This window comes from Tenrec ecaudatus, chromosome 18, assembly GCF_050624435.1.
Source record: "Tenrec ecaudatus isolate mTenEca1 chromosome 18, mTenEca1.hap1, whole genome shotgun sequence".
Lineage (NCBI taxonomy): Eukaryota > Metazoa > Chordata > Mammalia > Afrosoricida > Tenrecidae > Tenrec > Tenrec ecaudatus.
In genome coordinates, this window is record NC_134547.1 from 59,463,158 (window position 1) to 59,488,154 (window position 24,997).

The 24,997-nt window shown below is 42.0% G+C and overlaps 1 protein-coding gene across 2 annotated transcripts in view; it reads left to right on the forward strand.

Moving 5' to 3' along the window:
- Positions 1-24,997, forward strand: part of TANGO6 (transport and golgi organization 6 homolog) — a 196,287-nt gene that overhangs the window by 90,731 nt on the left and 80,559 nt on the right. The window contains exon 15 of one of the 2 annotated variants that reach the window (XM_075537015.1): positions 4,387-4,527. The exons of the other annotated variant lie outside the window; for it this stretch is intronic. Coding sequence (XP_075393130.1) covers positions 4,387-4,527 — 141 coding nt within the window. The remainder of the gene's footprint in view (positions 1-4,386; positions 4,528-24,997) is intronic. 2 annotated transcript variants of the gene reach the window in all.

Below are 24,997 nucleotides of genomic sequence, written 5' to 3' on the forward strand. Positions count from 1 at the left end.
CGAAACACACACCTTTTGTTAGCAGCTGAGGGCTTACCCGTTGTGCCACCAAGGCTAGATTTTGTGCTCCTGAACTCGGACAGCGTCACCGAGCAGCATGTGGAGGGACCTACTCAAAGTCAGTATTGTTTGATCAGAGTGTGTTCTGGCTTCGTAATGAACGCCTTTGTAGTGGGGGTGGGGCGAGTAGTTTACAAAGTTGACTGCCTTTGTTTGGATATGTGAAGTACTTTTAATATTTTTCACTTGGTTAATTTGCCTATTTCCTACGCTTTGCCCAAACTTTGCCCAAACACTTTGCCCAAAACACAGGTCAGAATGCTTTTATGAACACTTGCCAGGGGGATCACGTTGCTTTCCATGTGGCTTATCTGTTGCCCCATCCTGAAAAGGCATTTCCTGTCATCAGAGCTGCAGAAGGCATCTCTCACACAGTCATTTGATTATCACCAAAGGAATTGATGTGTCCTGTTTCCTTGAGGCCTGTGTTGGCCCAGCCACTACCCCATTATCTGATGACAAAGGAATGATCGAGTGAGCGGAGCCAAAGGTTACATGAAGGTTATGGCCATACTTCCTCTTGTCAAAGTTCAGAAAACTTTCAAATCAGAAACAAAAACAGCCCCACAAAATCACGCTTCTTTCATTGTTACTGCGTCTTAACAATCATATATAATGACCTTCACTGCTTGTTGTGTTAGGGAAAGAACTGCCCCTTCTTCCGGGGAGTAGACCCACAGGTCTGGGCACCATTGGGCAGTTGTCTGTGGAGCAGACCAGCCAAAAGGAAGCCATGACTAGTACAACTGGGATGGTGGGAAGCAAAGGAACTGTGGCTTGATATTGGCAACCTTGTAGATTGGGAGAACCTGAAGCTCCTTGGTGGCATTATAGGAATAGCAAAAGAAATCTTGTCGGGACGTGGGGGAGGCGTGTGTGTGTGTGTGTGTGTGTGTGTGTGTGTGTGTCTGCGCGCGCGCGCACGTTTGCGTGTTCTGAAAAAGGATTCCTTTGGTTGAAGTTTTTTTTTTTTTAAGTCCAATCAACTCTCGAGCGTGGAGATACAGTGACATCCAGGAACTCAAAAATGACGTTGGGTCTCTTCCTTTTCCTCCCTCCCTCCCTTGGCTTGACTCTCCTCTGTGTAGGCTTTCTCCACGGGATGGCCTTAGGCAACTCCAGGTTAATAACTTCAACAGAAAAAACCAGGAGCTTCTTTTTCCAGTCACTCAATGAAGGTTCTAGGATTGAGTCCCATTGCTTATTTCTGAGCCAGTCATTCTGGTGGGGATGAGCTGGAACAATCCTCATTGATCATCTTGGGATATGCATTTGCTCTGGAGGGAGAGAAGGGGGTTGGCCAGCTCCACTCAAGGGAGCCCTGGTGGCACAGTGGTTATGGTTGGGCTGCTAACAAGAAGGTCTGCAGTTTGAAACCAGCAGCCTCATTTGGGCAGGTGATAATGATTTTCTCATCATCTCTTCCCCCAGAAGTAGGTGGTTTAGTTTGTGTGTATTCCATCTGGCCCACATCCGTCGTCACCATTTTGGTTGTTGAAAGTCTTTGCAGTGAGGAAGTCTTGTTCTTTCAGAATTCTGTCATGCGCTCTTCAGCTTCGTTTCTATCACAAGGCTAGATTTTCCAACAAATGATCCTTACTCTTTAATTTCCAGCTCTTGCAATCAATCACCAGTAATTATCAATTGATCTCGTTTGCATGTTTGATCAATTTTAGACTGAAAAAGTTGGTAGAATTCTTCAATTTTTCATCACTGGCTTTAGTGAATAATTGTTGTATTAATTGGTCTTCCTTGTAGGCATCTAGATAACCTATCACAGATAGCATTGTACCCAAGATAGCTCTTGAAATGCTCTTTTTGATTATTGTGATACTATTCCCCTTGTACTGTCACCCCTGGTGTAGTAAACCAGGTGATTGTCTGATTAAAACTGCCAGTACCAGTGCATTTCACCTCACTAATACTTAGGACCTTTATCGGTCCATTTCATTTTTTCATGCCTTTCAGATTTTTTAGATTCATAATTCAGATATTTCAAATTTTGATTGTAAGGGATGTTCACATGTTTCTTATCATTTTGAGTCATGCCCTATCAGCAAATAAAGATCGTGAAAGCTTTGCTCCATCCACACCATTTAAGGCCAACTCCCCATTGATGAGGCAGTTCTCCAGTTATATTCTGAGTGTCTTCCCACCTAAGGGGCCTATCTTCTGACACTATATCACTTCATCTCCCATTGCTATTCATAAGGTTTAAAGGGACTAAATTTTCAGAAGTGGACCACCTCTTCCTTCTTCCTCGTCCATCTTAGTCTGGAAGTTCCACTGAAATCTGTTCACCATGGATGATGCTGCTGGTATTTGAAATACTGGTGGCAAAGCATTCAACATCATAGCAACATGCAAATCACTGCACTACAGCAAACGGACAAATGGCTGGGGAGGGTAATAGGTACACAGATGTCAATAGCAGCTCTCTGCTAAAAACTAATGAAAAAATAGTCATACATGGTGGGGGGCTTTGGTAATCGAGTTTCAGAGCAATGTTGTAAACAGTAAATCCATTTTCCCCCCTACTGATTTCCAGTATAAAGTGGGTATATTCCTTAAAGAAAAAAATCCACCAGATTTCTGAGTTGGGAATGTATGGTAAACAAGTATTGATGACAACTACAGATCGGTAAAATATAAGAGGCCTTGTAATTTACCATTAAGAAGTGTCTGCCAGATTTAGAGCTACCATTAGAGCTCTCTTGGGTTTCTTTTAGAACTTGGAAGCTGCCTCTGCTCCCTACCCCCCTTTAGAAAACAACTTCATTTCTTAATTCTTAAGACACAGACATTTTCTTTCCTATTCGTGGCTGTTTCTTAACTCCCCCTGGAACTCCAAGAGCTTCTCCATTTCTTTACTTATAGAGCGAACTGCAACCTAATTTCACATTTTGCCAACAGGGAAGCTGTCAGATTTGTTTCTGCCACAGAACTTTTGCTTGTATAACACCAATGACTGCATTAAAGGAATGCACACCTCAGCAACACATGCAGAGACTTCTCATATTTTGAGAAAGCAAAGGAAAAGTGAGCTAGAAGGGGAGGAAAGAGGATGGGCAGACAGGTGCAGCCCTCAGTAGGGTCAGGTACACCACCTTCATGACTCATAGATGTGTGAATGAAGCTGAGGGAAGAGAGAAAGAATCCAGATGACATCGAAGTCACAGGCTACAACAAATGAACAGGGAATAGAATCTAGACTTTGGCCTGCAAGGTTGTCAAGTGTGAACAGGAGATTGGTAAATCCAGATGTTTTGGTGAGGCTTCTTATGTCTTCTAGTTGTGGCTAGGAGGTTGAGGTGGTGAGAAAGAAGCAGTCTCATCCTGGATATATAGTTAAACTCTGTATTTCCTCCTTAGTTCCTCTTTTATGTAACATTCTACCCCAAGTAATAGAATTTATATTTTATAGTTTTGAGACCCAGGCATTTTAAAAATCATTTTATTAGGGGCTCATACAACTCTTATCACAATCCACACATACATCAATTGTGTAAAGCCTATTTGTACATTCATTGCCCTCATCATTCTCAAAGCATTTGCTCTCCACTTAAGCCTCTGGCATCAGGTCCTCATTTTCCCCCCTCCCTCCCATGAGACCCAGGTATTTTATCTATGTGTTAGGTTATACAAGCTTGCTTGGGTCTAGGGTCAGATGATGCATGTAAAGGGGATGGGAGAAGGGACCAGAGAGTCCTAGGAAAGAGACCTTTAGAGCAGAATTCACCCTTTTCTGATTATTAGGAAACTTAACCATAAGCTCTTACATCTAAAACCAGTCATGCCTGACATGCTCTGAGAATTGTTCTCTGATAATTGTGCTCTTCATCGGCAGTGTTACAGAGAGAAACTACACTGGGGTGGAGCACTAATGCTGCATAGCCAGTGGACAGCTTACTGCAGTGCTTCCAGCTGGCAGGTTGGCAGGGACAGTACCAGGCACAGAACTGAGATGCTCGGAATCAGAAGGGTTCCTAGATGGCTTTCAGTCCAGTCTTTTCCCATCACTGTGTGAATGAATCCCTGCCATGATATGTAATTATCTAGTTTCTGCTTGAAGAGTCCATAATCCACAGATAATAGTCTGTGCTAGAAGTAACCTTGCAGTCACATAGGGATGGGGCCACAAGGAACCAAGACTCCAATCCCCAGACCCAGGTTCTCCACCCCTCACCCCTTGGTTGTCTCTATGAATAAAGGGCAGCCCTTGCTGGTAGGTGGGTTTTGTGTTGCTGTGTTCACCCATTACAGCCTGTCTGGGTCCATCTACTTTCAGTCCTAAACAGTAATGAATCTTTTCATTTTCAACCACAGGGGCTGCCCTACTGGCAGACGCATACCCTGAGAAAATCTTAGTTGGCCTTTTGGCGCAGTATGACAGTAGAAAGGATAAGCACACGCCAGAGACCAGAATGAAGGTTGGGGAAGTCCTGATGCGAATTGTCAGAGCATTAGGTAAGTTTCTTTTCTTTTTTTCCCTTTGGGGGACGGGGGTCCCCTGCTGTAAGATACTCCAGGGCCTGGGTAAGTTTCTTGTCTGTTATTCTCGGAAGGGGCCGGGGATCAGTCTGACTTTGGAACCAAAGCCTGTGCACGTGGAGGCTTGTGGTGAAAGTGTGAGGTAGCTAGAGGTAGAACTAAGGGTTGTCTCTCTGCATGCCAAAGCCTCCCTCTCCTGTTTCAGGAAGTTGAAAGCTGCTTAAAGCTGGAGGGCTTGCACACACTTACGTCTTTGAGACAGGAAACCGGTAAACATGGATGGGACCCATCCAGGCCAGGTGGGTTTAGCTCAGCCAATGGGGTTAACCAGGACCGTTGACCACGCCTCCCAATGGTGGCCCTGAAAAGCCAGAAATTTTTCTCTCTGGCTCTCTCCCCCAGTGACTGACACCCAGTGCAGCACAGCTGGGCTGCAGTCCTGCACATTTGTGCCACTTCTATCCTCTATAAACTCACTTGGATCACAAACCAGGCTTTGGTGTGAATTCTTAATCACAAGAAGTCAAGGATCGAGGTATATTTCTCCCATGAGAGTGACCTAACAAAAGCATGATGGGGCCAGTTTAGGGGGCTGAAATGCCTTTGTCTCTGTTTACCGCGTTAGCACATATCCAGATGCCAATCTAAGAGATTGACAGCAATTGTGCCCGTTTTCCTACAACTGTTTCTCTCTCCCCCTGGAGCTATTTTGAGACCCTGGTTGCCAATGAAGTTGGCATGAGTTGTGAGCGGTGCATTAGCAGTCGTGAGGAGAAGAATGTCAGGGGAGGAAAGGTGGTATTGACACTCATCAAGTGTCTGTGTTTCCGATGGTCTGCATATATAATCACCACGGCGTTTCCCACCAAAGTCGAAGCAGAGACTGGTGTTAGACCTATTTTATAGATGAGGAAACAGTTGGCTTAAAGGCCTCTGGTAATTTTTCCAAGACTTAATCAGTTGTTAAATGGCAGCAACACCAAGAACTGAACCCACTGACTTGAGGGAAGTTGCTCTGCCCTGTGCAAGCAGAGAGTAGTGGGTGTGGGACCACAGGCTCTCACCACACTGCCTGGGTTCAAATCCCAGGCTGCCCCTTGGGAGGTTTGTGATTGTGGGAACTTCATTCTTCTCTGTCCAATCGGGTCACTGTAAGTCCAACTCGTTGGCCATGAGAAAGAGCCTTAAATTAAGGCAAACCACTCATTCACATGAGGGCTCGAGGCATACAGTATTTGAGCCAGTCGGCTGCCATTGGTGAATTTTGAGAAATCAGCTATGTTTGGGGCTGTGTTCTCACCATGCATCTCCTGTATCAGATTGCTATGAGACATAACTGTCAGTACCTTGGCAGTACAGGCAGGCATAGCTTTGGTTTCAAAATTGTCCCACTCAGCTGGACTTCTGTCCTTTAAGCTAGATCAGCATCTTTTATATCCTTGACTTTCCAGTAATTGTCTTCTGTATCCACTAGCATGTCCCCTAAGGCAAAAAGAGAAGAAATCATCTCAACTTCAGTTTTACTGATTTGTCTATGAGCTCTAGTTAAACTGATGAAGCTTGGGGAAGATTTTAGAAAACAAACTAGATTTTTTGCCACTGTGTCAAGAGTACAGAGTGAATTCTTCCTTTTCTTGCGTTTCAAAGAACTTAATAAGATTTTTATGTAGCCATGCATCCTTTCTATTGATAGCCCCTCATTTCCCTCATGTCTGGGTAATTCTTCATCTAAAGAAGACAGCACTTAGATCTCCAACCACTTGCATTCACACTTAAGAATGATACTAAATAAAAATTTTTTAATTAAATATAAATATACTAATTTTTTGTCCCTTCTCTTTGAAAAAGGCAAGCTTTTTATATCTGCCTTCACCTTAAATTTGATTCCGAAACACATTAGAGCAAGTGTACCATTTGAGGAAACTGTTCTCTCAAAGTAGACCTGAAAGTTAAGCTTCAAGTATCACAGGACCAACTGTAGCCTCTGACTTCTGTTTGCATGTGCCCCTGGGATTGTCAGACCTGAAAAGGAATGCACACCAGGCATGGGTTTCCTTTGTGTCCCATAGCAGACCACCATTGTTGGGGGCTGGACACTGCAAAGATGTGTTTCTCAATCTTCATCCAAATCATTTCCTGGGTGGGAGTGATAGTGGCGGCAAGGTGTTGGATTGAGTGGGAGAGAAGCCTCACAGCATCCTCCTATAATTAACCCAAACCTCCAAAACAGTCTTCTAGCATTTCAAAGCAAATGCCATCAGTTCTCAAAGTTCTAATCTGTGTGTAGACTGCCTTTCCAAGTATCCAGCTGTAAACACAGCCTTAGCTTAACTGCTCGTTTCCTCGTTTCTAAATTCCCATTACCAAGTTGTCCAGGTGCTTGGAGGAGGTGGTTTGTTGGAATCCTTTAAGTGAACCTAAAGCCCATTTTATGACATAGCCAGTAGTCTTAGTTGTACTAGGAGTGGAAATCCTTGTGAACCCTCACTTTGTGAGATTTTCCTAATAAGTACCCTCTTTCCCTTGGCTCAGGCCTTGCTCTCTCCCCACCCCCCACCTCTCCCATCAAGAAGGGTTTGGTGGGAGAACAAGGCCCACAGGTAGCAGCTGGGTTCTGTGCTTTCGCTTGGAGTCACTTTTTGTTCCCTAACCACACCCTGTGATTAGACAGTGGTGAAAAATCAGGAGCCCTTTCTCTTCATTGAAAAAAATCTACATAACACACACATTGAACCAAGTATGCAGGACGCCACTTTAAAAAAAATAATTTTATTGGGGGCTCATACAATTCTTATCACAATCCATATATATCCATCCATTATGTCAAACACATTTGTACATTTATTGCCATCATCATTCTCAGGACACCAATTTAAAAAATCATTTTATTGGAGCTCTTACAGATATAACAATCCATAATTCAATTAGATCATATATCATTGTACAATTGATGCCACAATCATTTTCAAGACATTTTTTTTTTCAAGACATTTTCTTTCTTGAACTCTTTGATATCACCTCCCCTTTACCCCCTCCCTCCAGGAAGCCTTGTTATTATATTTTATTTATTTATTTAGCTGTATCTTACACCATCCACTGTATCCGTCCACCTATAATTCTGTTATTCATTTCCTTCAAGTGGGGTTATACAGTCATCATTGCTATCTGCTCCCTATTCCCCCCACCCACCTCCTTTCTTCCTGTACCCTCAGGGAATCATTACTCCCATTTCTATTTCTGAAGGGTTTATCTATCTTGGATTTCATGCATCGAACAATCTTAATTGCATGTCTAACAAGATTAATGGGATAAAACTAAGACCATAATAGTAAGGGGAGGAAGTATTAAAGAACTAGAGGATAGTTAGATGTTTCATCAGTACTGTGCTGCACCTGGATATGTCATCCCTTCCATGGGGCCCTTCTGTGAGGGACTGTCCATTTATCTTGGGTCTCCATTTTGTGCACGCTCCATCACGTCAATTTTATTGCTTGTTTTTGAATTTCTGATACCTACTCCCATCACACCTCATGATCACAGAGGTTGGTGTGCTTCTTCCATGTGATGCTTCTCTGCTAGAAGGCTGCCTGTTTAACTTCAAGCCTTTAACAACTCAGATGGTATATCTTTTGATAGCTGGGCATCATCAGCTTTCTTCACCACATTTGCTTATGTACGTACCCCTTTGTCTTTAGCGATCATGTTGGGAAGGTGAGTATCATACAATGCCACATTACTAGAACAAACCACTCTTACAGCATACCATTTTTAAGAGCATAATTTAATGTTTTTTTAACATAATTTCTAACACATACATCAAGATTTAGAAATTTCCTTTTGCCCCCCAATCTTCACCTTCCCCAATAGTAAGCACTGTTCTTGTCATTCATTTATTTAGATTGTTCTTGAATTTCATTTTAAGGGAATGAAATGTTTCCAGTGAGCAAATGGTTAGCTCTAGATGTTTGGGTAGATTCAGGTCAAATTTTGGAAGGCCAGAATACTAGCTGTACTGTGTACTTCCTGCTACATAGTGTCTGCTTATCTCACTATTGCGATTGATAGATGGTGTTTCCAGCAGGATTGAGCCATTGTAAAGTTACCAAGCAACCTTTCTCTTAGTGATTTAAGAAGTCACTGATGGTTGCTATCTAGAGCTGTTATTTCATAGTAGTTACATGTTTTACAGATTAGGAATCTGAGAAGCGAAGAAGGTTATTAATTTACCTAATCACAGCTAATTTATGGTTGATCTAGACTGTGAATATATGCATTCTGACTCCAAACCCAGCCTTTTCCCCATCCTGGACATTTTTACACATCATTAAACATATTTTTCTTTTTTAAAAAAACATTTTATTAGGGGCTCATACAACTCATCACAATACATACATCAATTGTATAAAGCACATCTGTACATTCTTTGCCCTAATCATTTTCTAAGCATTTGCTCTCCACTTAAGCCCTTTGCATCACATCCTCTTTTTTTTCCCCCTCCTTCCCTGCTCCCCCTCCCTCATGAGCCCTTGATAATTTATAGATTGTTATTTTGTCATATCTTGCCCTATTCGGAGTCTCCTTTGCCCCCCCAAACATCTTTTTCTTATCATTACTACAAGAGGCTTAAAAAGTTCGTTGTTTTTCCATTCCATTTTTCTACAAACTTTTTGAAGCCCCCTTGTATGACTGTTTTCATGTTCCCTATAATGGTTACATTTGGATGTAAAAAATATTCTACCCAATTAACTTAGAAGACTGCTTCTGTTTTTCACTGCTATAAAAAATTTTTAATCATTTTATTGGGTACTCGTACAGCTCTGATCACAAGCCATACGTGCATCCATTGTATCCAGCACATTTGTACATTTGTTGCCATCATCATTCTCAAAACATTTTCTTTCTACTTGAGCCCTTGATGTCAACTCATTTTTCCCCTCTCCTCCTCCAATGAATTTTATGGATAGGAATATTGTTTAAAGCTGAATGTGTAGCTTCATGATAATCTCTTAAGGAAAAATTTCAAAGACTTATTTATTTGTTAAAATTGTATGCATATTATAAGGCATTATTGCTGAACTGGCTTCCAAAAAGATTATACCAATTTATATAAGCTGTGTTTGAGATGATATGTTTGTTTGTATGTATGTCAACAATGATATGTATTCTATATATTATCATTTAAATTAATTTTTATCCATCAAATAAATATATGAAGAAATGCCATCTTGTTTTTTATTTCCATTTATGTGATTGAAAAGGTTAAGCATTTTTCAATATATTAGCCAAACTTGTGTGAGTTTGAGTGGGTGTGTGAATGACCTATTGCTGTTATTTGTTCATCTTTCTATTGGGATATTGATTCTGTTCCTGTTTTATATATTTAAAGATCTTTTTTTTATATTTAAAGATCTTAAACCATTGACATTTATGTTATAAATATTTTGTGATTGTTTACCTTTTAATTTTTTTACATTATCTTTTGTTCTGATACACAGAAGTTTGAAATTGTTATGTAGGCAAATATATCTTTTCCTTTATAGGGCCTCTCCTATGTAAAAATTATCCCAAACCAAGATCCCTTAATTATTAATGTACATATTTCTATCTCTACTTTTCAATTTAGAGTATATTATGAAAGGATTTGGGTTTTGTTTCTTTTACTAACAGATATATTTCATTTTTTATTATACTCATGGAAATTTTATCTTAGCACATTGTTAAGTTACCAATCATTCCAAATGTTTTTCCATCTGTTTCCTCTTATGTCCCATGTCGAGTCTGACAATAACCTGTGGACTACTCTATGTCATTGCATTTTAAGACTTCTTTTTAAAAATATAACAAAGTTCAGGTTCTTGTCTTTTCAGGAGGTGGTTACCTCTCCATTTTTTCTTTCAAAAACTTCAAACTCACAATTGTTAATCTTTACTATTATTTTATTTCTTTCTCTGAATTTTCATTTTTTCCTGAACCAATTGAAGGTATGTTACAAACATGAGACTTGACTCTTTGTGTGTGTGTGTGTGTGTGTGTGTGTACACTTTACTCTTAAACCCTTATCACACTGGGATTTTTCTTTTTTGGGGGGCGTTTCTTTTAACCTATAAATGTTGGGGTGCCAACCTGACTCAGCTTCTCATTTAGACAGAATAAATAATCTATGTATAACATTTATTTCTACACCCTGTCACAAATAGAAATTGCAAGCCCAAATGTTCAATTTATTGTCTCAATCTGGGCAAACCAAGAAGTTCCTGAGCTGGGAAGTGTCACCAAGCTAATTGGTCAAGCCATCCGTGCTGACTCACGGGAGCCTGGAGGGTGGAGTAGAACTGCTCCTGTGAGTTTCTGAGATGAACTGTTTACAGGAGGAGAAAGCCTTGCCTTTCTGAGAGGTGTCACATGTTTCTCCCTCAGAGTCACTGTAGAGCCAAACTGCCAACCTTCCAGTTAGCAGCGGAGCTTCCATTTGTAACCATCGAAAATGTCTCCATGTTTATTGCCAAATAGTACCGGAGAAACAACTCACCCCTGGTTGAGAACCACTGGTCTAGAGAAACAAAGACCTGTATGTATTTCCCGACTCCTGCCCAAATGCATATCTCTTCCTCCCTCACTTGCACAAGCACTAAAGGTAACAGAGAGGGAGCTGGACCAAGGACTGACAGTGAGACTCTGGTGTAGCCAGACCTCGGTGACGTCACTGTGGATCTAGGGCCTTTTACTCCCTTTACGCGCGCTCGCGCACGAGCTGGTAGTTTCAAACAGCACTGGCTCTGAGGTAGCTAAGAGCTTGCTAAGAGCAGTTAAAGTACTCTTCATAACTAAAGAACAAGCCTGGCTTTTAGAGGGCAGCCATCATTTACAGTGTTGATGAGATAGCTCATCAGCAAGTTATGATAACTTGCATCCTAACACATTTCAGAACCATATATCTATATATGTTTCCCGACTCCTGCCCAAATGCATATGTCTTCCTCTCTCACTTTCATATTTACCATATGCGAAAGCTCATGGAGAGGGAGTTGGCACAAAGACCGGTAGTGATACGGGTTGGTTTTCTGGTGACAAAAAGCTTCTGGTGCAGCTTGACCTAGGATCTAGCTAGCAACTGGAAGGCTAGCAACTCATACTTTGAAAATTGTTCACATTAAATAAACTCATAAGAGACCAATTTGTGAACCAGAAATCAGTTTATTAGTGTACAGTGAAAGGGTATATCTGTCTGGGGGTCAGATTAATACATACCGACTCCTTAGTAATACTTTCCTGGTATTATTGTACTCACAGCATATAATTGGCAATGGGAACATTGGAATTACAGCAAAGGGAATTGAATACATCTGTGTGGATATTTCCTTTTGTGGTGCCTACCAACTTTTTACTGATCAAATGTAGACTGCTCTCCTTTCTTACATATGCCAGAGAGCTGGACAAAGACGACCCAGCTCTTTCTTTCTCTAGACTAGTGACTGTCAACTAGGAGGTGAGTTGTTTCTCCTGGGGATGATGTGGCAATATTTGGAGATATTTTTGGTTGTTATAAGTGGAAGCTCCGCTGCTAATTGAGAGGTTGGCAATTTGAATGTACAGCCACTCTGAGGGCGAAAGATGTGGCAGTCTGCTTTTGTAAAGATTACAGCCTTAGGAACCCAATAGGCTCTGTCCTGTAGGGTTGCTATGGGTCAGAACTGACTTGAGAGCAACAGGTTTGGTTTGGTGTGATTGCCAGTGGCTGGAATCTAGTGGGTAGAGACCAGAAATGCTTCTGCCCTCTGTACAACGCACAGGACAACCCCCCACCACAAAGAATGATCCAGCCCACAACATCAGCAGTGTCAATTGAGAAACGGTGTGCTAGAGTCCACGTGCGTCTATTTACAACATCACTCAGATGTGCTAGTTAAATCCAGGGCTGACATTGGATGAATGGCGTACAGTGGACTGGAGTTGTGCAGGGAACCACTGGTGGCTGCCTGTATTTTAGGGAGATTTTGAAAAAGTATTTCATTCCTTTCTGTAATGTGTAGCAGCTTCTGTACCTAGCTAATCTCATGTACTCACACCAATCCGATATCTGCTCTTTTCGTGGCTGTCTCTTTCAATATCTGCTCAGTATAAGAGCGTGTCCTTGTTCCAGCGTGCACACCAGTGATTACATTGACGTCACACATCGACATGTGTAGGCGCAAGAGTAACAGTTGTGAGGATGGCCCAGGACGGGGCAGTGTTTCCTTCTTTTGAACATGGGGTGCCTTAAGTGGCCCTCGCAACAACTTTCTTTGCTCTCTCTCCCTTTTTTTTAAACCTTCTACCTTAACAGACCATAATCAATATGAACGGGGTCTTTCTTATCTCTAACATTATCCCTAACACTTAGGGAATGTTTTATGTCCTTTGCTAACATTTATTTCTGTCTAAGGAAAAGGAGAGAAAAGAAACGAAGTTGCTTTTTATTTGAACACAGTTTTCCTTTCAATCCCCAGCTTGGGTCAGAGGGCTTGGTAGAAAAGCAATTTCCGCTTCTGCCCACAGGGGCACCCCCACAAGCTCTAACTCATATCAATTCCTGGCTTATTGGATTGGTCTTTCTCATGATCACGGTGGTTTATTATGTTCTTAATTTGGGGGTGAGGGGTTTCCGTGTAGTTTCATTCAAAAGCCTTTTTAGAATAACTGTACTGTCTCAATTATTTACAATAGCCACATATTACTGATATAATTAGGGAGGGGTAAGGTTACATAGATTGTAAAGTTACACTCTGAAGGAAAAAAAAGGCATGAGGGGGAAAAGGAGACGGAGAGGCAAGAGGAGGGAGAGGTCTGTGTCGAGCTCGCAGTGGCCTTGCAGACAGGAGAGAGCTGCTCCATAGGCTTTCCAAGACTGCATCTTCACTGAAGCAATCATTACGTCTGTCTCTTACAGAGAGGCTAGTGGGTTCGAACTGCCAGCTTTTTGGTTGGCAATTCAATGCTTAACCCGCTATTTCTACTGGGGCCTCTGGAACTAGACTTAGGAGGATAAAGCACAACAGTTTCTTCCTGCAAAAACTTACAGTTTAGTAGGAGAGGTCTACCAGGGGGTACAAAAAAAATTGCGCTGGGTAGAGCGGAGCTTTCATAGCTTGTATTTTTCCTGCTAGGCAACCATCAAGCAACTTTCTCTTGAGTTAGTGCGCCCAGTGACATCGCCTGGGAAGGTTATCTGGTCACAGGGAATTTTTTCATAAAAGCAGTTTCACGCAAACCTCGTTTTTTGTGATGGCTAATTTAACAGAATGGCATGCACCTGTGAAATTTTGTTTCCTGCTCAGGAAAAATGCCACAGAAACTGTTGTGATGTTGAATGCAGCTTACAAGGGCAGCACTATAGGAAAAACTCAAGTGTATGTATGGTTTTCTTATTCCAAAAAAGGTGAAATGTCAATTGATGACAAGCCTCATTCTGATGTCTGCCAACTTCCTGAAAGGATCTAAATGTCGACTGGTAGTCCATTTGGAGTTTGTTCCACCAAGTCAGCCTGTTCTTCAAGTTTTCTATTTAGAGGTTCTGAAAAGATTGCATAACAGGTGTGATTTTAAAAAGACCTGATTTGTGGCAGATGGGGGACTGATTTTGCCACCATGACAATGTACCTGCTCAGAGAGCCATCTCAGTGTGCCACTTTTGGGCAAAAAACAACATGCCTCTCTTGCCCCACACATCTGACTAACCTGACCTCATCCCATGCAACTTCTTTTTGTTCCCACAAATGAAGACAGATATAAAACGACAGTGATTTGAGGATGTAGAAGAAGTGAAGAAAAAGAAACGAGGGAGGTGCTGTTAGCCATTCAAACAGATGAGTTTGAAAAATGTTTCCAAGAATGGAATTGCGGAATTGACAAATGTATATTAAGTGTAATGGAGTTTACTTTGAAGGTGATAAGTTGTATTGTAAAAAACATTTAAATACATAGATTTGAAAAAACATTCTGGTTTTTTTTTTGGGGGGGGGGTTTACCCCCTTGTACTTACATGCTCTGCCCCTGGTAAGAGAGACCTGTGGCATTGTGGGATCAGCATACAAGAAATGGCCTTGTCTCTCATTTTTCGTCTGGAGACACTGTTGTTGAATGTGGTTACTGGGGTTGGCTACCGCTCCTCACCATTATCACAGCACAGTGGGTCAGCTTTTGAAAAATAGCTTTTGCCTGATAGTTTTCAGAGAGCTTTTCACCTCACAGCACAGGCTGGAATTAAGGCGAAAAGGTAGGTTGGAAGTGTGAGTAATTGGATACCAGCCTGGCAGCTTAGCATTCATAGATTTTGACAGCACTAAACAAAAGTGAAGGGTTAGAGTTTACACATTTTAAAAGGAAAGATTATCAATGAAATTCAGAGGATCAAATGAAGTGCTTCTTGCCAAGTCTGGATAGATTAATATCAGTGTAGTTTAATGCAGTAATCACTTATAATGAAGTAAATTAGAAATATCAATATGACCAGAATTTTAGATTTAAGTCTAAATAATTTCTCCCTCTCTCGAAGGAATATATATTCTCTCCTCCTCCAAAATATGATATGGATAATTTGGAAAATATTAAGAAGGCTAAAAATAGTCACCTATAATTTCACTACTTTAAGTAACCTACTCTTTGTTTGCATTGTGATATGTTTCCTTCTCACAAAATTGTAATTACATTAGTTTCTTTCCTTTTTTTTTTTTTTTACATTTTATTAGGGGCTCATACAACTCTTATCACAATCCATACATTTACATATACATACATCAATTGTATAAAGCACATCCGTACATTTTTTGCCCTAATCATTTTCTTTCTTTCTTTTTTAATCTTTTTATTGGGGCTCATAAGGCTCTTATCACAATCTGTGCATACATCAAATGAGCAAAGCACCCTTATACATTCGTTGCACTCGTCACTCTCATAATTCACCTTCCACTTGGGTTCCTGGAATCAGCTCGGTTTCCCTTTTTTTCCCCCATCCCCCTCCCTCCCCGATCCCACCCCTGGTCCCTTGATAGTTTATAAATAATTATTATATCTTATCTTACACTCCCCGGCATCTCCCCTCACCCGCCTCCCCCTTGACAATCTCCCAGAGAGGAGGTTACACATAGATCTCCGAGATCGGTTCTCCCTTTCTACATGCCCTTCCCTCCTGGTGTCGCCTCTCCCACCGCTGGTGTTGAAGGGTTCGTCTGTCCTAGATTCCCTGTGCCTCCAGATCCCCACTGCACCGCTGTACATCCTCTGGTACAACCAGGTCCGCAAGGCAACGTAGGATTGGGGTCATGATGATTGGGAGGGGAGGAAGCGTTCAGGAACTAGAGGAAGGTTTTGAGTTTCTTGTTGTTACACTGAACCCTGTGTGGCCCATCTCCTCCTCCCTACCCCTCTGGAAGGGGTGTTCAGCTCTCTACAGGTGGGCATTGGGTCCCCATCATGCACTCCCCCTCGTTCACGGTGATGTGATTCTCACCACCACCTCACCTTTGATGTTGGAGACCTGGTCTCCTCTGTCCTTCATGGTCACCTATGTTGGTGTGCTGCTTCCGTGTGGGCTCGGTTGCTTCTGGGCTAGATGGTCGCTTGTTTGCTTTCAAGCCTTTAAGTCCCCAGACGCTATATCTCTCAGTAGCCGGGCACCATCCGCCTTCTTCACCACACTTGCTTATGCACACTTTCGTCTTCAGCCATTATGTGAGGAAGGTGATCACACAATGATTGTTTTTGTTCCTTTGTATCTGCTACATGGTCCATTCAACACCTTGTGTTCGCTTAGGCCGTGTGCTTCTTCTCTGTGGGCTTTGTTGCTTCTGAGCTAGATGGCTGCTTATTTGCCTTCAAGCCTTTAAGACCCCAGACGCTATATCTTTTTGATAGCCGGGCACCATCAGCTTTCTTCACCACATTTGCTTACACACACGGCTGTCTTCAGTGATCATGTCGGGAAGATGGGTATCCTGCAATGGCTGCTTAGCAGGGCGAGGTGCTATTGTATTGGGGGATTATGCATGAGGAGGCCCAATGTCCATCTGCTACCCTACTACTGAACCTATAAATATATGTATATAAATCTATTGCCCCCATAAACATAAATATATTTGCATATGTACATGTCTGTATTTAGGCTTCTCTGTATGCACTTTGCCTCCTACTCCTTTCCTCTATTTCCTTTCGCTTTCCTCCTGACCCATTACCATGTTTGGCCTTCATTCTGTATTCAGTAGTTCCTCTCAGTTACCTTGCTCTTGGTCACTCCCTTCCAGTCCTCCCCTCACCTCCCTCCTCAGTTTCTTTCCTTTTAACTGTATTTGTAAGTACTTTTCATGTCATTCAGTATTTCCTGAAAATATACTATTTATTGCTCATATTATAATCAGTTATTTGGATTTCCAAGAATTTCTTTTTTTTTTTTAAGAATTTCATTTAACTATCTTTCTGTTATAATGCAACTAAGTTGTTTTTAGTTTCAATTACTAATCATGGTATAGTGGGTTACTGGTTGGCCTGCTAGCCCCAAGGTCAGCAGTTCAAAACCACCAGCCACTCAGCAGGAAAAAGAAAAACTATTTACTCTTGAATGGATTTCAGTCTTGAAAACCGACAGGAGCAGTTCTACCCTGTCCTATAGGCTCCCTGTGAGTCAGAGTGGACTCAATGGCTGTGAGTTTGGTTTTTGAGAGCACTGTGCTATTGATGATTCTTACACATTAGTCCTCTGGGTGAATTTCTGATTTTTTTTTTTTTTAGGAAAGAGCACTACCAAGGAAATTACTAGGTCCAAGTATCACAGGCTTTCATTGCTCTTTGATGTTGAGTGCCAAGTTTCCCTCCAGAAACGTGCACAGTTGCCAGCACTGAAGTAGTGTGTTAATGTCTCCCATAGGAAAATGGTGCCATAGCTTCAGACTAAACTTACAGCAGTAGGGAGAAGGGGGGCCAGGAGGGAGTGTGGAAGAGTTGTTCAGATCAGGCAGTGCCTTCGTGGTGTGCAAAGAACAGCACTTGCCTAATTGTTTTTAGAAGCAGAACTGAATCTTCTGTTCAGCAAGCCCAGGCAACTTCCAGTTTACTCTAGGTCAGAGACTCCTGAAATGGAGGCACAAAATAGAAAGCCAAAGTCATGTCACTGCTGGTGAGCTGTTACCTGTAGGAAAGATCAGGACTTAGTATCTGATGGGGAGTGATGAGGGTGAGACTTAAACCTCAGATCTTTTCTGGGGTATGTCATGGCAAGTAGAATGACACCCAGGAATCCTGGGCCAAAGCAGCTTATCCTCCTCAGCTAGAAGGCGCCTTTTCTCAAATTACTCTCTGTTCCAGGAAGAAGGTGGGTCCTGAGCTATAGGGTATATTTCTAGCTCTTGAAACCAGCAAAGCAGCCTGGTGTAATGTGCCATGTCAACGATTTTCCATATAACTAATTTAAATTTTATATTTTTAGTTCCGCAATCACTTTGTCCCCTCAGAGTACATCCAAGTGATGACTAACCTGTGATCCTGGGTCACTGGCAGCCCGTGTAGCTCCAGGGCAAAGCCCATAATCCAATTTTAGAAAACCCATTATCACCTCAGAGCAAATTCAGCCCCAAATTCTCCTTCGACAATTACCATCTTCTAATCAGTTGTTAAAGGGGCAGGGGGCAGATAATTACATTTTGTTGAGCAGACTGCTGTGAGTTCCAGTTGACTTTGCCTGGGAATTGAGGTGGGGAGAAGAGCTTTTAAACAGATGCATGATCGTTTTTAGTATCACGATACACATTTTATACAGTTTATTCAACCATTCCTTTATGGATAAATATTTGCTTTATTTTTTTCTATGTTTTTCTTTTGACAAACAGTGTAATAAAAGTTCTCTCTGTGAGGGGTTTCAGAAGTTGATGGGAAAATTCCATTCTTTTTTTTAGTTCCATTTTCACACCAGCTTTTGGAAGTCCGTTGTACATCCACCCATGCTAGAGCAGATGTTTGCAGGTTACTTTCCCCTTCCTTCGACTCCAAAGATAAGGGATTTTTGTTTTCCTTCTGATTTGTTGTGAGAAGTGGTGGGGCTTCTGAAAGTAAAGTACCGAAGTTTGAGCTCCCTCCTTCTCAAGACTGAACTCTCAGGAGCTTTAACTGTCCAGCTGGGCCACCTCCCACCTCCAGCAATTTGTCAATTGCCTTTCTATGCGTCCTCCAGTCACTGGTGCCAGTGGGGTCTGCCCTCTGGACCCGGATCTGTATTCCCCTCTCTCTCGGGGTGGCAGAGTGCCCTGTAACCTCAATTCTCTGATGGAGCAAAAAGATGTTCTTCATGTTCCTTTTCCTCAGCCTTTTTCCATTGTTATTGTGAGGGTGAATGTCATGACTTAGAAGCTCTTTACATGTCAGAGCTGAAGTCCAAAGTCCAAGGTATTGTTTTGTCTTTTCCCATCAATGTCTATTTCTTTGATATGAAAGCCCTTTAAAAACATTTTTCCCCCTAACAGCTGGTCTGATACAAAAGTTGTCCTTCTGTCTTTGACTAACTTCTCTCCGCATGAGTGACCTACAAATTCATCCTTGTCGTGAGGTGTTTCTATTTTCCAGATTATTCTTTAAAGATGCATATTATCCCATTGTGTGTATCTGCCCGAGTGTAGTTATCCATTTTCCTACCGATGGGCACTGAGGTTGTTTCCATGTTCTTGCTGTTATGCATGGTGCTGCAGTGAACATGATTGTGCATGTATCTGTTTGCTATGTTCTTTATTTCTATAAGGGATACTCCAAGTTGCATTATTGCTGGGTCATATGGCATTTCTATTCCCCAATTGTTAATGAAGTGCCGTACTGCTTTCCACAGTGACTGTACAGTTTTACAACCCCACCAGCAGTGTGTGAGGGCTCCAATCTCTCTCTACCACCTCTAGCGTTTCTTGTTTTCTGCTTTTTTGAACTTTGCTGTCAATTGTAGGGTGAGCTCCTATCTCATGGTTGTTTTGATTTGCAGGTTTAGGATGGCTTGTGATCATGAGCATTTCTTCATATGCTTATGGGCCACCTGAATGTCGTGTTTCGTGAGCTGTTTCCATCCTCTGCCAACAGTTTAATTGTTTTCTTTTCTTATAGAGATGTTGAAGTTTTCTTACAGATTTTAGAGATTGGTCTCTTATCTGATGTGCCATTATCTACCTCCCACCCAAGGCTGTAGGTTCTCTTTTCATTCTTTGGGTGAAATCTTTTGATGCACATTTGAGAGCAGTGGATCATTTAATATGGTTCTTCTAGACAAAGTCTCTAACTTCCACCAAGCAACCTTTTCCTGCTTGGGTGTGGTAAGGTGGAGACAGATACTGATAGGATTCATCTGTGAGTTATTGTGAATAGAATTCCCTGAGTGCCATCCTGCTGGGTATAAAATAAACCTTCTGAGAAGCAGGAGGAGGGATCTTATTACCAGCAAGAGCCTGGAGTGGAGTGCGTCCACTGGACCCAAGATCCCTGTGCAGAGACCTTCCTGGATCTAGATGACAGCTACAAGATCAGAGCCAGAGCATGGAGCAGAGTGGTGAACTTCCCAACTCACAGAGCTGTGCAAGAGAGGCTAACTTTTGGACTGGGGTGCCTATGCACCCTTTATTTTGGACGTGGACTTCAGTGCGTTTGGGCTGAGGCTTACTGGAGTGGGTTTCCTCTAGTCCTTAATTCAGGGAGCTGGATTTGCTGACTCAAGGACATAAACTGGGCATTTATTAGAAAACCTGAAAGAACTTTATAACATATCCGGATAAACAACTCAACCATGAGCATTTCTTACTGGCATTATATCTTGTTTAACACCTTAATTAGCTTTTTAATCATGATTTTTTTTTCTTTCTGTGTAGCCGTTGCAATGGTTATTAGAACCCAGAGAGGTAAAATTGTTATTTTTGTTAGGTGCCTTCGAGTCAGTTCCAACTCATAGTTGATGTACAACAGAGTGAAACACTGCCTGGCCTGGGCCAGTCTCACAGTCCTTCTCATGCCGGGCCCACTGTTGCAGCCACCCTGTCAATCCATCTTGTCGAGGGCCTTGATCTTTTCCACACATTCCCCACTTTACCAAGCATGATGTCCTTCTCCAGGAACTGATCTCTCCTGACAACAAGTCTAAAGTATGTGAGACACAGTCTCACCTTCCTTGCCTCTCAGGAGTATTCTGGCTGTACTTCTTCCACGACAGATTTATTTGTGCTTTTGGCAGTCCATGGTACTCTCAATATTCTTCATCAGCACCATAATGCAAAGGGATAAAATAGGGAACATGGATTAAAACAACACTCACATAAGTTTATTCTTAGGAGATCATGGTAGTCTAGTCTGTTTTCTAGGGTGTGCATATTTTTCATTATGTTTGATAGAATATTCCACATGTATTAGGGCCCCTAAGTTTGCTATTATTTTTTCTTTTTTTTTCCCTTGATCCAAGTGAATTTAATGAGAGTTAAAAGAAGCTTCAGGTTTTACACGGCACCCATAGGATTCCTATGACCATGCGGCCTGGCAGAGACTGCCCCAGGTCACGCAAGGATCTCTCTCCTCCCATGAAGACAACGAGACCACCAAGCAAGACAAGCCTGCTATTATTTTTTCACTGATGATCTTTGTAATTCTAGAGTTACATTTCAATCTTGAATCCATCTTGAGTTGAGTTCATTTTTGTAGGTGGTATGAGGAATAATTCATACGTAAATTGAAATTCAGTTTTGCCAGCATCATTTGTTGAAGAGTCAGTCTCTTCCCTCTTTTAATGTGTTTCAATCTGAGTTAGTTAGTTTATTGTGCCAACCTGGCTGATAAACACATGTGGGGTTAATTGAAGGGTAGAGGGATAAATGGCTAGGTGAACCTTGCCTTTCTGGTTCTCGGGTCTCTTGCTTTGTGATGGTCACACCATAGTGCAGCTGTCTTAGCAGTTCCCTGCTTCAGCTTGCAAGGCTGACTTACTACAACTCATCCCCAAGGAGAAGCCACATGGACCTACCCCGATGCAGCCCTGAGTGCTGGAGCAGCCATGTGGAGACCCCTGCCAGGGCTGAGATGCTTACACACTCACTGGTTCAGCTTACCTTCTGTAGTCGGTGTCATTGCGTGTGTTTTGTGAGATGGAGGAGGGCTTTGTGGATTGCTGTTGGACATATGGGTTAATGTTGGACTTATGGGCTTGGACTTATGGGTTGGGATGTTTCCTTGATGTGCACTTAACCTTTATTATAAAACTCTTATACATGAGGTTCTGTAGATTTATTTCTCTAAAGTACCCAGACTAAAAACACAATCTTATATCAAAAATGAGTGATCCATCACATTGTGGGAATTGTGCTTGATCTGACCTCACACACTGGGGCAAAACACTACAGGCATGCAACAGAGCAGCAAAGGGAGCAAAGCAACAAAGTCCCCAAGGACTTTTGAGCCAGGGAGTGGCACCTCATCAGACTCCTAAAGGTCAACAGACAGACCTGGATCTATTTATAGGCTTTTTTTTGTTTTGTTTTTTGCTGTTGCTTTGGTTTTGTTTGTTTTTTAGGTGTTTCTTTTGTTGTTATGTTTTGTTTTGTCTTATTTTTGTGCTCATTGTCTCTGCATGTCTATCTAGAAAACATAGGCGGGATAAACAATCTAGAGGAGAAAACAACAGGACTGATGGTTCTTGGGGGGGACATGATAAAGGGGGAACTAGGGGGGGAAAAGGGAGCTTGCCAACATACCCATTGACAAGGGAACAACAAGTGATCTAAAATCAATGGAATGGAGGATATGGGATGCCTGGTGGGGCTTGATTAAGGGCAATGTAGCTGAGAGGAATTACTAAAACCCAGTGAAATCTGAACATGATAGTGGGACAAGAGGAAAGTAAAAGGAAATAAAGGAAAGAACTGGAAGACAAAGGACATTTATAGAGGTCTAAATACAGCCATGTACATATATAAATACATTCATATATAATAGGGAAATAGATGATCTATTTACATATATTTATTTGTTAAGTATTAAGACAGCAGATGGCTATTGGGCCTCCTCTCAAGTACTCCCTCAATGCAAGAACACTTGTTCGAATAACTCAACATTCTGTGATGCTCACCTTCCCTGATGACAAAATGGGTGCATAAGCAAATGTGGTTAAGAATGCTGATGGTGACCGACTATCAAAAGATATAGTATCTCTTAAGTCCTGAAGATAAACAAGTGACCATCTAGCTGAGTAGCAACAAAATCTACATGAAAGAAGCACCCCAGCCTGTGTGATCATGTGAGCACCCCAGCCTGTTGGGATCTGGTATCAGGCATCAAGGACCCAAAACAAAAAATCATATAGATATGAATGAGGAGGAGGGTGGAGTGGAGACCCAAAGCCCATCTGTAGATAATTGGACATCCCCTTATAGACAAATCACAAGGAAGAAACGAGCCAGTCAGGGTGCAGTATAGCACCGATGAAACACAACTTTGCTGTAGTTCCCCTACTATCATGATCCCATTTCTACCTTACAAATTCAGGTAGATCTGAGCAAGTACACTGATGCAGGTAAGACCAGACAGATAAACCCCTTAAGACCATTAATGAGAGTAGCAATACAGGAAATTAGGGGGAAAGTGGGAGAGAAAAGGGGAACAGATTACAATACTCTACATATAACCCCCTCCCTGGGGAATGGACAACGGAAAAGTGGGTGGAGGGAGACAGCAGTCGGTAAAAAACATGGAAAAAATTATCAAGGGATCATGAGGGAGGGAAGAGGGAAATGAGCTGATCTCAAGGGCCCGAGGAGAAAGAAAATGTTTTGAAAATGATGATGGCAACATATGTACAAATGTGCTTGACACAGTGAATGGATGTATGGATTGTGATAAGGGCTGTAAGAGCCCCCAATAAGATAATTTTTAAAAAGAGTGGTCCATTGGTGGATGGATTTATTTCTGGGTCCTCTATTCTGTACCAGGGTCTTTTGACTACTACAGCCGTGTAGTAGGCTTTGTGATGGGGAGGTGAGAGGCCTCCTACTTTGATTTTCATTAGTAGTGCTTTGCTTATCCTGGGTCTCCTTCCTTTGCTTACAAATTAGTGATTAGTTTTTCCATCTGAAGACTTCGGGGCTCTGCATCAGAATTACTTTATATTTATAGGTCACTCTGGGTAGTATTGGCATATCAGTGTTTAGTCTTTCTATTGATGGACATAATTTTCCTATAGTTTTCCACTTATGCAGGTCTCTTTTGGTTCCTTGTAGTAGTGTTTTTGCAGTTTTCTTTGGATAAGTCTTTTGTTTCTCTGGTTAGATTTTTTCCCTAAGTATTCTATCTTTTGGGAAACTCTTGTAAATGGTATTGTTTTATTTTTTATATCTTACACCTACCACTATCTCCCTGCACCCACATTTCTGTTGTTCGTCCCCCTTTGGGGAGGGGGAGTGGTTATGCATCAATCATTGCGATTGGTTCCCCCTTCTTCCTCCTCTTCTTCTCCAGCTTTCCCCCTACCCTCCTGGTATTGCTACATCCATTTCTGTTCCTGCAGGGTTGTTTCACCTGGATTCTGTGTGTTGTGAGCTCTTATCTATACCAGTTTACAAGCTCTGGTCTAGCCAGTACTGAAAGGCACGACTGGGGTTATAATAGTGGGGGTGAGGAAGCCTCAAAGAATCAGGAATATTGTGTGTTTCATCGGTGCTATACTGCACCCTGGCTGATTTATCCCTTCCTTGTAACCCTTCTGCGATGGGATGTACTATTGTCTACAGATGGATTTTGTGTCTCTGCTCCGACCCTCCTCATTCTCAGCAATATCGGGTTTTCTTTGTTGTTTGTTTGTTTTGGCTCTTCTGGTGCCTGTTACCTGATCCTTTCGACACCTCATTATCTCACAGGCTGGATAGGCCTCTGCCATTTGGGCTTGTTGCTTCTCTGCTAGATGGCCGCTTGTTTAACTTCAAACCTGTAAGACCCCAGACTCTATCTTTTATAGCCAGGCACCATCAGCTTTCTTCACCACATTTGCTATGCACACTTTTTGTCTTCAGTGACTGTGTAGGGAGGGTGAGCATCAGCAACACAGAATACCAGGTTGTTAGAACAAAGTGTTCCTGTGTTGAGAGAGGGCTTGAGCAAAGGCCCAAAGTCCATCTACTTTCTCAATGTATTGCCATGTAAATATATGTACTTAGACCAATACCTCTATTTTTATGAATATATTTGCATAAGTGCACACCTATGTTTATACCTCCATCATTAGCTTTGCTTCCTAGATCTTTCTGTTTCCTTTTACCTTACTCCTGCCCCTCCATCATGCTTGTCCTTCTTCTGCCTCTTAGTAATTCTTCTCCACTAGATTGCTGTTGCTCCACCACCACTCGAGGTCTCTACATCCTCCTCATTGTTGCTTATAATTCCCTAGTTGTTCTCCTGCCTACGGAGTTGTTTGCTCACCAGT